A 16590-nucleotide genomic window follows, 5' to 3' on the forward strand; every position below is an offset into this window, starting at 1 on the left:
GGGGATATAATATCAACTTTAAAAAAAGGAATTAAGTGGGGGGGGGCACTTGGGTGGCTCAGTGGTTGAGCGTCTGCCTTTAGCTCAGGTCTTGATCCTGGGGTCCTGGGATCGAGTCATGCATCGGGCTCCCCATGGGGAGCCCGCTTCTCCCTCTTACTGTGTCTCTACCTCTCTTGTATGTCTCTCATGAATAAATAAATAAAATCTTAAAAAAAAAAAACAGGAATTAAAGGGAACATAGAAGTGGAATGAATGGAGGGAGTAGGTGACTTGGCCAGAGTCACACAGCCATTGGTGGTAGATCCCAGGTGCCCTGATATCAGAACACATGTGTGTGAATGAAGCATTATCATAGGTGATAAAGTCATGCTGTAACCTCCCTAGCAGAGTGGTCTCAAGGACATGTTGCTGCTGGTCAGTTGTTCTTTACTCTGTTTTTGATAATCGCCTTTGTTCCAGGTTGTGAATGGAGAGAGGGAAGAGTTTCTCCTGTGTTTGAGCCTGGAGCCGTGAGCCACCTGGTCACATGGCAGGATGGCCGGTGTAGCAGCGGGTTCCTAGCTTCTTTGCCCCAGCCAGAGTCCCATCTCAGTGTGGCCTCAGGATTTGGCTGTGCAACCATCTTCTGGCTTTTGAAGAATAGGTACGGACAACTGATTTTGGAATTGGGTGCTGCATTTCCAGGGAAATGAGAGTGGCCAGAGGGCTATATCTCCAGCCAGTCCACATCACTCCACCTGCTGGAATATCCCTCAGCGAGGTGGCCTGGCAAAGGATGTGGTCGCAAGACCTAGACTTGGTCTAGAACTGCTTAACTTCTCAGAAGGCTCTTTGTTGGTTATCTGATTCTAAATCAGAGGGGGAAAGAAAGAGGCTGAGAGAGCAAGGTACTTGCAAAGGGGTTGTGTGTAAGTTCATGGTGGGGTCAGAGCTGCTAAGAATGGCCAATATCCTGCTTTCTCAAGCATGGTGCTGCCTTCCCTGAGACCACTCCCCTAAGGCGGACTCCAGCCAGCTTTGCTTTGAGTGGCTGGGAGGCCCTCACCCTGGGAGATTCAGCTGTTGTGGAGCCACGACGTGGGGTGCTTGCTCCCACCCAGCTTATGCCACATCTAGTCCACTGCCTGCAGCTGGGTATAGTATATGCTTTCAAGTTATTATTAGACTACTGTGAATTGTTTTTGATATGAAAACTAGCCCAGAGTTGCTGAAGTCCTACGATGCTGCTGGCACCATCCATGACTATGTGGTTGCCATGCTGTGTGGCTTGCCAAGATCCCTGATGTGCGACCAGAATGCTGCTAGCTGGGGATATTTCAACACTCAGAGCCAAAGCTGGAACTTAGAGATGTGAGTATATCCTTGCAGGCTGACTCTAGGCTAAAGGCCAGAAGCTCTAATGTGAGAGATATAGTGGTGCTTTCCAATTTGGGAATAATAGTGGAGGATTCCAAGAGGCCAGGAATTGTCTTATCAGCCTATTCCAGTCACCAGGCATGGGTGGGCCTGGCTGTGAGTGAACCCTTGGAGGGGGTACCCCTTACACCATGCTGTCCTGCTCCTCCACATTGGCCCAGACCTAGGTTGGCCTCCCCAGTACTCTGTGACTTGGACCTAGCCTGAAGATTTCAAAGAACAGCTTTCAGTGTAAGAAAATTTAAAATAAGCTTAAGAAATGAAAGTAGTAGTTTTGAGGGATGTCTTTTAAAAGTTCTTTTTAAGGATTCATTTGCCTTTTCAGATCCAGAAATCCAGTGCCCTCTAAGTTCACTTCCTTCAGGGTCCAAATTCTGAGCTCTGTAAAAAAACCAAAATGCATGTGGTAGTTCAGGTAAAGGACTTTCTAAGCATGTTTTATAAAAACAGCCCCATGTTTACTAACCCTGAGTGATGAATGCAGTTGGTATTCAGGAAACTGAGGGGTTTGACTTTGGTTTGGCCTGTGCTATAACCAACTGTGACTTTGTGCTGAAACTCTGACCCCCCACCCCCACCCCGCCTGCTTTGTAGAGTATTTGTGTGTCTTTCAAACATAGGAGGCTGGGTGGAAATGATATCTGGTTCCTATCTAATTCTCCTGATCACTCCGGCTTGAACTGATTGTCTTCTTCTGGGAAGGCCAATGCCATGCTTTTGAAAGCCAGTGTTTACTTTTTAAAAAATGCAAGTCTGTTTCTTATGGTTTAAAAAAGCCAAAGAGGCCCTCTGTGAAAACACTGGATTCTAACCTCCCTTCTCGTATGTGTACCCTATAGTGCTTTCCTTCATTGAGTTTCCTGGAAACAACAAAGACCAAAAAAAATCCAGCTCTGAGTAAGTGCACTGCCCATTTCTGGATTGCAGATTGAGGGCCTCAGGCTTTCCTGTCCACCTGCTCCCAGACATCGCTGAGGCCGGCAGTGTGGCAGGCAGAACTTCCCGTGCCTGGTTTGAAATCCCAAAGGGGACACCGGTGGGCGTGGCCTTGGGTGATTTACAGGCCTCCGTGTATTCCTGTATGGCCAAAAGGACAGATGCAGGTAAGTCTTTCTTTTGTTTGCCCCTCAGACTTCTGCTGGTGCCTCCTAAGCTCCAGCTCTGTGTGAGAGCCCAAGGGGCATATGTAACCAGCAGCCTCAGCACTCTGTTGATTGTTATTCTGTAAACATGGAAAAACATGTTTCCCACCTCATTCCTCCAAGTGAAGCCCCTCCTCTAGGGATTTACAACCCAACAGGGGAAGTTTGGTCCTTGACCACAGTCTGTGCTTTTCCTCTTTAGGGCCAGGTAAAGGAAATGATTCTCTCTAGTTGGCTGATTTCTGTATAACTCCATGACCAAAAAAATAGATGAGTAGATTAGGGTGTTTGTTATTGTGTGTTCGTCAATGAAAGTTCCATCCGATCTGATTAGAAGTGTAGAGTCTTTCTGTATTTGGTGTAAGAGAGTCACAGTGAGGTGGAGGCCGCAGGCTAGGGAAGGGCTTGGTAAACTTTTCGGTAAAGGGCCAGATAGTAAATATTTTAGGTTTTGTAAGACATATAGTTTCTGTCATAACAACTCAACTCTGTTGGGGTATGGAAGCAGCCATAGCCAATACATAAATGAATGAATAGGGTTATAGCTTTCTTTCTTTCTTTTCTTTCTTTTCTTTCCTTTCTTAGATTTTATTTATTTATTCATGACAGACACAGAGAGAGAGAGGAAGAGACACAGGCAGAGGGAGAAGCAGGCTCCATGCAGGGAGTCTGATGTGGAACTTGATCCCGGGTCTCCAGGATCACACTCCAGGCTGAAGGCGGCGCTAAACCGCTGGGCCACCTGGGGCTGCCCCTATAGCTGTGTTTCAATAAAACTTCATTTATAGATGCTAAAATGTGAATTTCATAGAATTTTCATGTGTCATGAAATTTTCTTCTCCTTTTGATTTCTTCTCAACCATTTAAAAATGTAAGAACATGGGATCCCTGGGTGGCGCAGCGGTTTAGCGCCTGCCTTTGGCCCAGGGCGCGATCCTGGAGACCTAGGATCGAATCCCACGTCGGGCTCCCGGTGCATGGAGCCTGCTTCTCCCTCTGCCTGTGTCTCTGCCTCTCTCTCTCTCTCTCTCTCTCTGTGTGTGACTATCATAAATAAATAAAAATTTAAAAAAATTGTTTTAAAAAAAAATAAAAAAAATAAAAATGTAAGAACATGCCACTTGGATTTGAAAATGCTGCAGCCCTTTCGGAAAACTCAACAGTTCCTCAGAAGTTAAACACGGACTTACCATGTGACCCAGCAGTTCCGCTCCCAGGTGCACACCCAAGAGAACTGGAAACACATGTCCACAGAAACACTTCAAACAGATGTTCTTAGCAGCATTATGTATAATAATTCATAATTCAAAAAGTAGAAACAGTCCAAATACACACCAACTGATAAATAGATTTTTAAAATGTGATCTATCCACATAGCTAAAATGCCACACTTGGGAGTAAAAGAGAGGAATGAAAGAAGCCAGTTCCAGAAGGCCACGTGCTGTACAGTTCCATTCCTAAGAAAGGTTCAGAACAGGCAAATCCATAGAGATGGAAAGCTGGGGGCCACGGGAGCAGTGAGTACTAATGGATACAAGCTTTCTTTCTTTTTTCTTTTCTTTTTTTTTTTGATACAAGCTTTCTTTTTGGGGTAATGAAAACATTTTAAAATTAGATAGTGGTGATGGTTGTACAATCATGAACATACTAAAAACCACTGAAAACCACTTTAAAAGTTTGCTTTTTATGGTGAATTATATCCCAATAGGTATTATGTAAACAAAATGTAAAAACAACTGAATTATACCCTTTAAAAGTTTGCTTTTTATGGTGAATTATATCTCAATAAGTATTATATAAACAAAATGTAAAAGCCGTTCTTAGCTCATGGAGCACATTTGCCCCTCCCTGGGCTAGGGGAGAAGTGGGGCCTGCCTGCCCAAGCAGGGTAGTTGCAGAATGGGGGTTTCATTTTATCCTCATGGAAGCCTGGCTGAGTAGGTCCACTCTGGAGAGCCCCTCCTCGTTATCAAGGGGAATGGGGAATGCATTCATCTTACCTGAGTTCTTTTTTTTTTTTTTAAAGATTTATTTTTATTTATTTATGATAGACATAGAGAGAGAGAGAGAGAGAGAGAGAGAGAGGCAGAGACACAGGCAGAGGGAGAAGCAGGCTCTATGCCGGGAGCCCAACGTGGGACTTGATCCCAGGACTCCAGGATCGCGCCCTGGGCCAAAGGCAGGTGCGAAACCGCTGAGCCACCCAGGGATCCCCTTACCTGAGTTCTTTGTTACCAGATCTTTTTTCTTCCATCAGTTAGAACTACAACAATTCAACCCTGAGTTAAAAAAAATTCTGACCAGCCTTCTCTATGCAGTTTATTCCTATTTTATGATGTCCTTAGGAAATAACATTTCAAGGACTGTTTTTGTCTTATTTTGGGTAGTAATTCCTCCTAATTCAAAATTAGCTGTAAGGGAAAAGTGAAATTCTGCCAATTTTGTTTGCACATACATGTGTTAAAATCTTTTAAGGCCAAAAATTGTTCAAAACCTTTTCTCCCAAATTTTCAACTAAAATCAATGCTCCAGGAAAATATGCTAAATTTATTCTGTGACTTTTAATTTTCCCAATATACCATTTCTTGCCTTATAGCCTTTCATCTCAAAGTGTGAATGTCAGGGAACTCATGTGGGCTTTGGAGTCCAGCCTACTGGCCTGGGTTAGCATTTAGCCCTCTTCTTCTTCTGGTATGACCTTGGATAGGTTGCTTTTCTTCCTGAGCCCTTGTTATCATCCAAAATGAGGGCAATGAAATGTTTCTCGTGGACAGTTTTGGTGACATACTGGGATGGTGCCTGTAAAGAACCTGGCTCTTTTTTTTTCTATCCTGGTGGTTTTCAAATTGTAGGCTGTTCCTTGACAGAGGACTGTCCTGTACCTGGATGTAAATGTGCTTTCCGTACAGTAAGTGAGGGCTATTCAAATGGGAAAAAGTAAGAATTAGGTTCCCTCTTCACTGAGCTGGTTGTAGTCTCTGGTTCCAGATTGGGGCTGCTGGCTGTGCTCTTTTGTTGTGTCCATGGGCAAAGTTGGTTGGCCTCTCCATCCTTGAAATGAGTGCATATTGTTTCTGGTAAAGAGTCATGGTGAAAGGGGCAGCCCCAGTGGCTCAGCGGTTTAGCGCCGCCTTCAGCTCAGGGCATGATCCTGGAGACCTGGGATCGAGTCCCATGTCAGGCTCCCTGCATGGAGCCTGCCTCTCTCTCTCTCTCTCTCTCTTTCTTTCTCTCTCTCTCTCCCTCTGTCTCTCATGAATAAATAAATAAAATCTTAAAAAAAAAAAGTCATGGTGAAAGGCTTGATGTGGCAGACAGTAGAGATTATTGGCTTTCTGAGACTTGTTTTCAGCCTCCTTGCCTCTAACCTTCTATAGATAGGAAAGTTACATGCTGACCTCAGTTATTTTAGACCCCAACAGACTGAGAAGAACAGGCTTTTTGGCCTGGTCTTGTGAGAAACGGAAGAGAAGAGACTTCTGGAATAGTCAGTCCACAGGCCCTGGCCTCAAATAGAGGAGAAAATCATCCCCTCTGTACTGAGTCTGGGAGCTTTTTTCCTGCTGATAGAGGGAGGTTAAGAAAAACACCATGGTTGTGAGAAGGAGGTGGCACTTGCTGAAAATGAATGAGACCTCCCCAGAAAGTCAAATACTTGGGCTGCAAATCCTTGTAAATTACTGTGTAACAAATCACTCCCATACTTAGTAGCCTAAAACAGCAAACATTTATTATCTCTCATAGTTTCTGAGAATTGGGAATCTGGGTGTGGCTGGATGGTCTGGTTCAAGGTCTCTCATGAAATTACAATCACACTGTTGCTCTGCTGGGACTGCAGTCATCCAAAGGCTTGACCAGGCCTGTGGATCAGCTTCTCAGCTCATTCCTGGGGCTTTTGTCAGGAGGCCTCAGTTTTTTTTTGCCACATGGCCCTCCCTGCAGGGCTGCTCATGACCTGGTGCCTGCCTTTCCCCAGAGCAAGTGATCTGAGACAGAAGCTTCAGTGCCTTTTATGACTTGGGCCCCAGAATCACACAGGGTCACTTCTGCTTTATTTTCCTCATCAGAGGCAAGTCCCCCAGGCCAGCCCAAACTCAGGCAGTGGGGGGAATAAGGCTCTACCTCCTGAAAGGAGTCTTAAAGAATTTGAAGACGTATTTATTTTTATTTTTTTATTTTTTTAAGATTTTATTTATTTATTCATAAGAGACACACACAGAGAGAGGCAGAGACAAAGGCAGAGGGAGAAGCAGGCTCCATGCACCGGGAGCCCGACGTGGGATTCGATCCCAGGTCTCCAGGATTGCGCCCTGGGCCAAAGGCAGGCGCTAAACCACTGCGCCACCCAGGGATCCCTTTGAAGACATATTTTAAAATTTTATTTTGTTTTTAATTTTTAAAAATTTTAAAAATTTCTTAAATTATTTTTTTTTATTGAAGTTCAATTTGCCAACATATAGTATAACACCCAGTGCTCAGCCCATCAAGTGGAAGATGTATTTTTTAAATCAGCATACTCTCCCTTGCCCTTTGTGACCTATGATGCCTGAGCCAGGCAGCCAGGCCTAACTTCTGCTTTCCTTGGACCACAGTTCTCAACATCAGCACCTCAGTTCAGTTGGCAACCTCCATGCCTTCTGGATTCCAGCCGGCGCAGACTCCAGACCCTGCAGCTCCTGTTACCTACTTCCCATACTTTGACAGGACCTACCTGGCAGTGGCAGCATCACTCAATGGGGGCAACGTGCTGGCCACGTTTGTCCACATGCTGGTACAGTGGATGATGGATCTAGGTAAGACGTTGCCCACACCGTGATGTATTCTCTGCTTGTCCTTCCTATTGGCAGTGTCTGTGCTGCCTGTGTTATTCATGATGTCAGACCCATTCAGGCTCCAGCACATTCCTTCCTTCTTTAAGGATCTGGGTTTGGAGCCTTCTTTCCTCTCATCTTCTGAGCTGCTGTCACTTATTATTTTCTGAGGGGGCACCTTCCCCCTTTGACTTTGGAATGTCATAGTAGTCTCCTGGCTCTCCCCTGCCCACTGGTTACTTTCTCTGTTAGTAGGTCACTGTCCCTTGCATTCAAGGTTTTCCTTCTGATGACTACAGACATCTGAAAATAAAATGATCAAACATGGATGAATGAAAAGACTCCTGGTATTTTATAGTATTATAAGATCCTCATAGCACTTATTCCTGACAAGTAGTTCCTGACTCCCTTTCTTGGAAAGGATCCCTGGGAATCTGATGTCCTCCTGCTTTCTTCAGGATAGAATAGATTGGGCCTTTCTCTGCTCTTCATTTACAGAGAAATATATAACCTCCTTCTAGGAGAGGTTCCATTTCCAAGCACTTAAGGTAGAAATGAAATTTCTGATCAGCCATGCAGGCCTAGGGAAATTGTGTTCATTAGATGCACTGGCCTACCTGTAGGAGCTCTGAATAGGGGTCACTCCAGGAAACTTTGAGCATAGTGACAAGGTGAGGCACAGGCAAGAGAGAACACATGGGAAGCTCATGTTGTGAGCTAGTTGTGCAGACAAGTGTTCCTGACTCCTATCAGTCCTTTCAGGCTGGCCAGGGGTGTCAGGATTTCAGGGAATTCTGCCCCTTTTGCTGAGATCCCCTCAGGAATGCTTCATTAAAAGAAGAGAACTCTGATTTTGTTTAGCCTTGAGCCAGAGAAGGTTTTCAAGATGCAGAACCAGTCATCAGAATCTTCAGGCAAGGGCAGCCTGGGTGGCTCAGCGGTTTAGTGCCGCCTTCAGCCCAGGGCCTGATCCTAGAGACCGGGGATCCGGTTCCACATCGGGCTCCCTGCATGGAGCCTGCTTCTCCCTCTGCCTATGTCTCTGCCTCTCTCTCTCTCTCTCTCTCTCTCTCTCTCTTTCTCTGTGTCTCTCATGAATAAAAAAATAAAATCTTAAAAAAAAAAAAAACGAATCTTCAGGCAAGCCCTGTGTTTAGATACTGGTTTAACTGGGTGGCTCTATCAATTGTTGGCAGAGTTGACCAGTATTTATCTTTACACCAAAGTGACTGTTAGTTTTACACCTGAAAGAGATGGATTTCTTTGTAAGATCCTTTCAAAAAGAAGTCTTTTTCATTTTCATGGTTCTTGTTTTGAAGACATATTTTGACATATTTGACATATGAAGACATATTTTGAAGATGTATCTGAGGACTTTGAAGGTTAATATTATATGTAACTTAAACTTTTGTGAAATTTCTACAATTATATAATTTGATTAAAAAAATATATATAGATGCAAGGGCACCTAGGTGGCTCAGTTAAACATCTCACTCTTGATTTCAGCTCAGGTCATGATCTTGGTGCCCTGGAATCGAGTCCCCTCTAGGGCTCCACACTTGACATGGAGTTGGCTTGAGGATTCTTTCTCTTTCTCTCCCTCTGCCCCTCCTCCTGTTCATGTGCACTCTTTCTCTCTCTAAAATAAATAAATAGGGCCACCAGGTGGCTCACTTGCTTAAGCATCCATCTCTGGATTTGGGCTCAGGTCATGATCTAAGGGTTTTGGAATCAAGCCCTGCAGCGGGCTCCATGCTTAGCAGGGAGTCTGCTCAAGATTCTTTCTCTCTCTCCTTTTGCTCATCCCCTCTCTCTCTAAAATAAATAAATAGGTAGATAGACAGATGTGGGGCACATGGGTGGCTCAGTCATTCAACCATCTATCTACCTTTGGCTCAGGTCACGATCCCAGGTTCCTGGGATGGAGCCCTGCATTGAGCTCCCTGCTCAGCGGGGAGTCTGCTTCTCTCTCTCCCTCTGCCCCTCCTTCCGTCTTGTGTTCTCTCTTTCATAAATAAATAAATAAATAAATAAACAAATAAAGTCTTAAAAAATATATAGATGCAAATACAGTAAGGTTTAGTGAGATAAAAGGTATTATATTTATTAACCAGAAATAGAAATATTAAAGCATAACATATAGAAATAAAACTCTCAGGGATCCCTGGGTGGCTCAGCGGTTTAGCGCCTGCCTTTGGCCCAGGACGCGATCCTGGAGTCCCGGGATCAAGTCCCACGTTGGGCTCCCGGCATGGAGCCTGCTTTTCCCTCCTCCTGTGTCTCTGCCTCTCTCTCTCTCTCTCTCTCTCTCTCTCTATCATAAATAAATAAATAAATCTTTAAAAAATAAATAAAAAAATAAAACTCTCTCTCTATTCAGAGTACCCTAGGTTTGCATTATTTTCCAGAAGTTAGAAAACAGGGAGTTCGATTCCCATGTAGTTTAGATCAGGGACTCTGGAGCCAGGTGACCTGAATTTGAATCCCAGCTCTGCTACTTCCTTGTGCTTTTCGGCAGGTTACTTATCCTCTCTATTCTTCACTTTCCTCATCTGAAAAAGGGATTATCCTAGACCTACCTCAAAGGACTTCGAGGATCAAATAAGTTATATTGCAAAGCAGTTAGAATGATGTCTGGCCCATAATAAGTGTGATATAACTGCTTGTTAAATAAGCATAGTGTAGTGGTATACCCAATTAGTGGCCTCAGTTCTCAGCTCTGTCCTAAGTCATTAAGGGACTTGGCAAGTCCCTTCCCTTTTCTGTTTTTTCAGCTCTGATGGTCTGTGGTTCTAGGCCTATGATGTGAATATTTGGCAACTCATAGCATTTAATCGCCACCAATAGATTTGGATGAGGTGGTAAGTCAAGAGATGCAGAGTCAGGTCTAGAACCAGATCTCTCAGGCCTCCAGCTGGTATACACCTTCCCTCAGGTGCCCCCCGAAGCTGGGTTCATGGTCCAGATATTTCCCAGTGAGGAAGAACACTTTATTTTAACATTTCCTTAACATTCTTTTGGCAATGTTTATCAAGGATATGTAAACACATTGTTCATTGTTTTCTTCTTTTTAACTATAGACTTTCTTTGGGTTTTGACAGTTTTCCACTAATGTCGTTTTTCTGTTCCAGGAATCAATTCAGGATACCACATTGCATTTAATCATTGTATCTCCTAGTCTCTCTGCTTTCTATTTTTTTTTTTTTTTTTTTAGTTTTTTTTATTAAGTAATCTCTACTTCCAATGTGGGGCTTAAGCTCATGACTCTGAGTTCAAGAATCACATGCTCTACCAATTGAGCCAGCCAGATGGAGCTTTTCTATTTGAAAGCTTTCTGTTTGATCCATTTTTTTCTTTTTCATTTCCTTTCTCTTTTTCCCCATTAGTTTCATGGTTTTATATTATTTATCTATTTTTTAGAAGTTTTCAATGCATGAGGGATCCTAGGATATGGAGATATAATCCCTCTTAAACATTGCAGTAATAGTGTGTATTGGTCCAGCTTCTAAGGAGGGGAATATGATGTGCATATCTTTTGAACCAGCAGTTTTCCAAGGCTTTAGTCCTACAGATTTATATATGTGTATGCATGTGCTAGGTTATTCACCAAGCATGTGATTTTTCTGAGATTTTAGTAGAATTTCTAGAAGGTGGGGGAAGACACTAATATTCATTCTGGCATTTTTTTTTTTTTTTAAGTAGGCCCTATGCTCAATAGGGGGCTTGAACTCACCACCCTGAAATCAAGAGTTACATACTCTACTGACCAAGTCAGCCAGGTGCCCTGATTCTGGCATATTTAACTAGAGTTTTTCTGATCACATTTTGACTATGAAATTTAAATTATCTCTCTCTCTCTCTCTCTCTCTCACATCCTCAAGTATGTATAGTTGAGTTTGTATAAGTTAAATGTGCTGCTGATGAAACTTCATGGTAACTCTGGGGTGGCAGCTCTCAGCACTGGCTGCACACCGGAAACACTTGTGAAGTTTTAAAAACAATGTTGATGTCCTAGTCCTGCCTGCAGAATGCTGATGATTTGGCCATGGGGTAGGGTGGGGTAGGCATTTTATAAAAGCTCCTCAGGTGATTGTTATGCCTTTAAGTGTTGGTAAGCACTGGTCTAGAACCTTCTACTTCAAAAATGTGGTTCTTGGGCCAGCAGCACTGGCTTCCTCTTGGAGTGTATAACAACTACAGAATCTTAGGGCCCACTCCAGGCACACTGAGTCAGAAACTGCTTTTTAATAAGATCCCTAAGTGATTCATATACATATTTAAATGTGAAAAGCATTGGTCTAGACTGGTGGTTCTCAACCTCCGATGAGGGCTGGGCTAGATTGCCATCAGCGCTGTGGTCCTGGGGTTTCTGACACTGCTAATAAGTCTACTAGTAGTTGTGATGATGCTTTTTGATCAGTGTGTGCATTTGCCTCCCTTGGGAGCATAGATGTGGGATGCTTAGTTGTGGGATAGTTAGGGCTCACAGCAACACTTACAAGATCTCTCCCTGAAGTCTAGGCTGGGGTTTGCAGTGAGAGAGCTGGCTGATGTCTGGAGCAGAGCATAGCTAACTAGACTATGTGAGTCCCTGAGCCAGGAAACAGCTAGCCATGGTGAGGAGGAGCAGCAAGTAGATCTACCCCTGCCCTCTAAGAGTTCTGTATTGTCTCAGACTATCCCAAAGGGTGCATGAACTCACACAGGTCTTTTCTGTTTTTGGAAGGTCTAGAAGTTGAAGAATCCACTGTGTATTCACGCATGATCCAGGCAGCTGCACAGCAGAGAGACACCTGCCTAACTATCACTCCAACGGTGTTGGGGGAGAGGCACTTACCGGACCAGCTAGCCTCAGTGACCAGAATCTCTTCCTCTGATCTCACCCTGGGGCATGTGACCAGAGCCCTGTGCCGAGGCATTGTCCAAAACCTGCACTCCATGCTTCCATTTCAACAGCTCAAGGAATGGGGTGTGGAGCGGGTGATTGGCAGTGGGAGTGCGCTGTCCAGGAATGAGGTGCTGAAGCAGGAGGTGCAGAGGGCTTTTCCCTTCCCAGTGTCCTTTGGGCAGGATGTGGATGCAGCTGTGGGGGCAGCACTGGTCATGCTCCAGAAAAATCTTAACCAGAGGGAGTCTTAGTGCATTCTTTGGCCAAAGGACTGTTGGAAATTTTATCTAATTCACATTCCTGACATGACGTTTGGCTCATCCTCTTCCTGGACAGTTTTGTGGGCAGCTTTTAAGCAAAGCTTGTTTGACCAAGGCACTGTCTTGACCAAGAACCTACCTTCAGGGCATACTCTAATAATTCAGCCAAGAGTCATCAACTGGATCCCAAATCCGTGCTTTCCAAGAGACTTGCTAGGGAACCACTCACAAATGTAAATGTGGAAAAAAGAGGGAAAAAAAAAGAAAAGGAACAGTAGCCCAGCATCCTGGTCAGTAGGCTCCTCTGTGATTCACCTGTAAACAAAGGGAAAGTAAATGTGGACCTTAGACACCCAAAAAGTCTGGTGGCTCTGGGCTCCAAATAAGAAAAGAAGACACCCACCCCCCTTCTGGCTTTTGGAATGATTGTCTTTGGGACATGAAGCCCAGACTTGCATCACAGGCACTGTTGGAAAAGTCTTTGCCTACTGGATTGTGTGTCCCTGAGGCCCCTCTCCCATTCTTGTTTTCCCTTAGCTATGGCTGGTTAGCTGACGCCAGGAGTGGCCCAAGATAGTAAAGCAGAGTGGCTGAGATGAAGAGGCAAGGGTCTGTGCTGACCTCACCACACGCTTCCCCTTCCAAGGAGAGCCTGCTGCAGTGGAGCTGCTCCAGATCCTTCTTTTATATTATTTCAAAAAATATTGTATTCATTTTTTTGAGACAGAATGAGAGATAGAATACAAGTGGGAGATAGGGGTGAGGGACAGGGAGAAGCAGACTCCTCGCTGAGCAAGGAGCCTGATGTGGGACTCCATCCCAGGACCCTGGGATCATGACCTGAGTTGAAGGCAGACATTTAACTGAGCCACCCAGATATCCCTGGAGCTGCTCCAGATCCTTAACACAACTGGCTTGAAGGCACAGAACAGGGCAGGAAAGGTGGGTAGCGTGATCAGCAATGGGGATAGATGCCACATAGCTCTGCCATTCAGATACATTTTTCCGAAGGGTCTGATTAGGCATTAATTAGCAGGATACTTTTTTAGGCATATGTCTGGGCAGCAGTGTGTTTTTGCCCCTGTACATTCTTGGGAAGTCTTCCAAGGGAAGGGATGTGGCTGGGCATGTTCCTGTCAGAGAGGGTGGCCAATTTAATGAAAAAGAACCCCTCATCTTGCAGGCACTAGCTTTTCTTTCTCTTAGTGAAGGCCTTGCTGGCCCACTACGTATTCCTGGCTTGCAGAAACATCCCATGGGAGTCAGCATCCCTGCAGGGATCCCAGAGCATCTTTTTTCTTTTTTCTTTTTTAAATTGACATTCGATTTCCCAACATGTAGTATAACACCCAGTGCTCATCCCATCAAGTGCCCTCCTCATTGCCCATCACCCAAGTTCAACAGTTACCCCATCCCCCTGCATAACTCCCCTTCCACAACCCTTTGTTCATTTCCCAGAGTTAGGAGTCCCATGGTTTGTCTCCCTCTCTAATTTTTCCCACTCATTTTCCCTCCTTTCCCTTATAATCCCTTTCACTATTTCTTATATTCCTTGTATGTGTGAGACCATGTGATGATTGTCCTTCTCCAATTGACTTACTTCACTAAGAATCATACCCTCCAGTTCCATCCATGTTGAAGCAAATGGTGGGTATTCATCCTCTCTAATGGCTCAGTAATATTCCATTGTATATATAGACCACATCTTCTTTATTCATCTATTGAAGGACATCATGCCTCCTTCCACAGTTTGGCTATTGTGGACATTACTGCTATGAACATTGGGGTGCAGGTGTCCTGGCATTTGACTACATCTGTATCTTTGGGGTAAATATTCAGTAGTGCAATTACTGGGTCGTATGGTAGCTCTATTTTTAACAATTTGAGGAACCTCCACACAGTTTTCCAGAGTGGCTGTACTAGTTCACATTCCCTCCAACAGTGCTAGAGGGTTCCCCCTTCTCCACATCCTCTCCAACATTTGTTGTTTCCTGTCTTGTTAATTTTTCTTATTCTTACTGGTGTGAGGTGGCATCTCATTATGGTTTTGATTTGGATTTCCTTAATGGTACATGATATGGAGCATTTTATCATGTGTTTATTGGCCATGTGTAGGTCTTCCTTTGTGAGATTTCTGTTCATGTCTTTTGCCCACTTCAGGATTGGATTTTTTTGTTTCTTGGCTGTTGAGTTTAATAAGTTCTTTATAGATCTTGGGCACTAGCCCTTTATCTGATATGTCATTTGCAAATATCTTCTCCCATTCTGTAGGTTGTCTTTTAGTTTTGTTGACTGTTTCTTTTGCTGTGCAAAAGCTTTTTATCCTGATAAAGTTCCAATAAGGTGGAAAAAGAGAAAAAGTATTGGAAATTTTTAGTCTGGTATAAAAATGAGTCATAATGGAAAAAGGGAAAAAGGAAGGGAAAAAAAGGGACCCTCTAGTTCTATATACTATTTTCCCTTGATTTTCCCCTGGTCCTGGAGCTTTCCAGTGCTGCTTAGTAAAGAACTTGCTCTTCCCTTTTACTTCCAGGTAGTCTTCTGGGGCAGGGGCCTGCTGTGCTGATTCTCAGGTGTGTGCGCCAGGGCAGAGATGCCCTGTCCTCCGCCCCCCTGCCGGTGCAGGGCTCAGTGGGAGCTGTTTACCTCGGTGAGAGGCCCTTTGTTCCCAGCAGCCCTGCCTCCCAGGCATAAGGTGAAACAAGGAGGAACAACAACAATGGCAGCAGCAGCCAGAATTCCAGCCCTGGAGTCAGCACCCCACTAGTAACTAACGCAGTCTCCCAGTCCACACTGGCTTAGATATTCCCGGGGCAGTGCGGGGGCGCTGATCTGCACAGCTTGGAGGCGCCCAGCGGCAGGAGAGTCCTCGCTGTCTTGTGCCCTCCTCGCTTCCGCCTGTGCCAGGGGGAGCACAGGATTGCAGGCCGTGTCCGCTCAGCACCCTGGGATCTGGGCCCTGTGCTCTGGAAACACGCTCCTGAGGTGGGCGGCTCCCGAAGGCAACAGGGCACAGACACCTCCGTTGGGAACCCCCGCCTAACCGACCGGCTTCTCCCAAATGCCCTTCTGCTGTGTGCTCCAGCCCTTTAGGGAAATCAGTCCACAGTTTGCAGTGAGCTTTCCCTCCGGGTGCGCTTCCTTTATTAGTGACTCTGGGAATCTGCAGGCTTCACTGCACCTCCTGAGATTCTGCCCGATTTCCCCACTGAGCACTTTTCTGTCCAGGAAAACTCCAGCGTGGATTTTTAAAGTTCCCACTTCTTCAGGGCTGGGCTTTCCTGTCCCGGAGGCTCTCGCCACTCTGAGCTGGCCCGGCTACTCGTGGGGCCCCTCCCCCACTTCAGTTCTTTTTTTATTTTTTTCACCTTCTTACTTTGTTAGAAGCGAAAACTTTTCTTTCTGTAGCATTCCAGCTGTTCTCTCTTTAAATCTCAGGTCAAATTCGTAGGTGTTCAGGATGTTTAGAAAGTTTTCTAGGTTAGTTTGTGGGACCAGGTGAGTTGAGGACCCCTAATCTTCTGCCATCTTGCCGAGGAGCTCTCCAGAAAACCGATCTAGAACATCTTATACCTTCCTGTAGTTGGTAGGAATGACAATGGCATGGCTTCCAGGAGAAAGCCATTGTTGCTGTGTCTAGTTCAGATTCCTAAGAGTGATTCCCAAGGCTCTGGCAGGCCTGACTCTGAGGCACCTGGGCAACTATGAGTTTGGGAAGTAGTCATGTCTCTTTGTAAATGTCACTTTATGAATCACGTGATTGTCCAAAGCTCTTAGATTAATCCACTTGGCCATGCTTGTTAGATTTCAGAAACTAAAGCTCATTCTTCCAGAGCCTTGTTCCTTTCATAAGACACTTGTCAGCTTTGGGAATATCATAAATTATGGTAGTGTCCCAGAGAATGGAAGCTCTGTCAGCTTGGGTTCCATGTTAGGGTAGTATAGTGTAGAACCCTCACCAACAGATGAGCAACATGCAGTGTGACTGACAAATAAACCTTTGATGTTTGAAACCACTGAGATTTGGGGATTGTTTGTTACCATAGCATAATGTAGTGTATCCTGACTAC

General features: G+C 44.8%; 1 protein-coding gene across 10 annotated transcripts in view; it reads left to right on the top strand.

Moving 5' to 3' along the window:
- Positions 1–16536, top strand: part of SHPK (sedoheptulokinase) — a 44214-nt gene extending 27678 nt beyond the window's left edge. For all 10 annotated transcript variants that reach the window (XM_072778970.1, XM_072778972.1, XM_072778971.1 and 7 more), the window contains 5 exons: positions 463–646; positions 1201–1353; positions 2347–2522; positions 7154–7354; positions 12099–16536. In XM_072778970.1, coding sequence (XP_072635071.1) covers positions 463–646; positions 1201–1353; positions 2347–2522; positions 7154–7354; positions 12099–12511 — 1127 coding nt within the window. In that variant the 3' untranslated portion in view covers positions 12512–16536. The remainder of the gene's footprint in view (positions 1–462; positions 647–1200; positions 1354–2346; positions 2523–7153; positions 7355–12098) is intronic.
- The last annotated feature ends 54 nt before the right edge of the window (positions 16537–16590 follow it).

This window comes from Canis lupus, chromosome 16 (assembly GCF_048164855.1).
Source record: "Canis lupus baileyi chromosome 16, mCanLup2.hap1, whole genome shotgun sequence".
Lineage (NCBI taxonomy): Eukaryota > Metazoa > Chordata > Mammalia > Carnivora > Canidae > Canis > Canis lupus.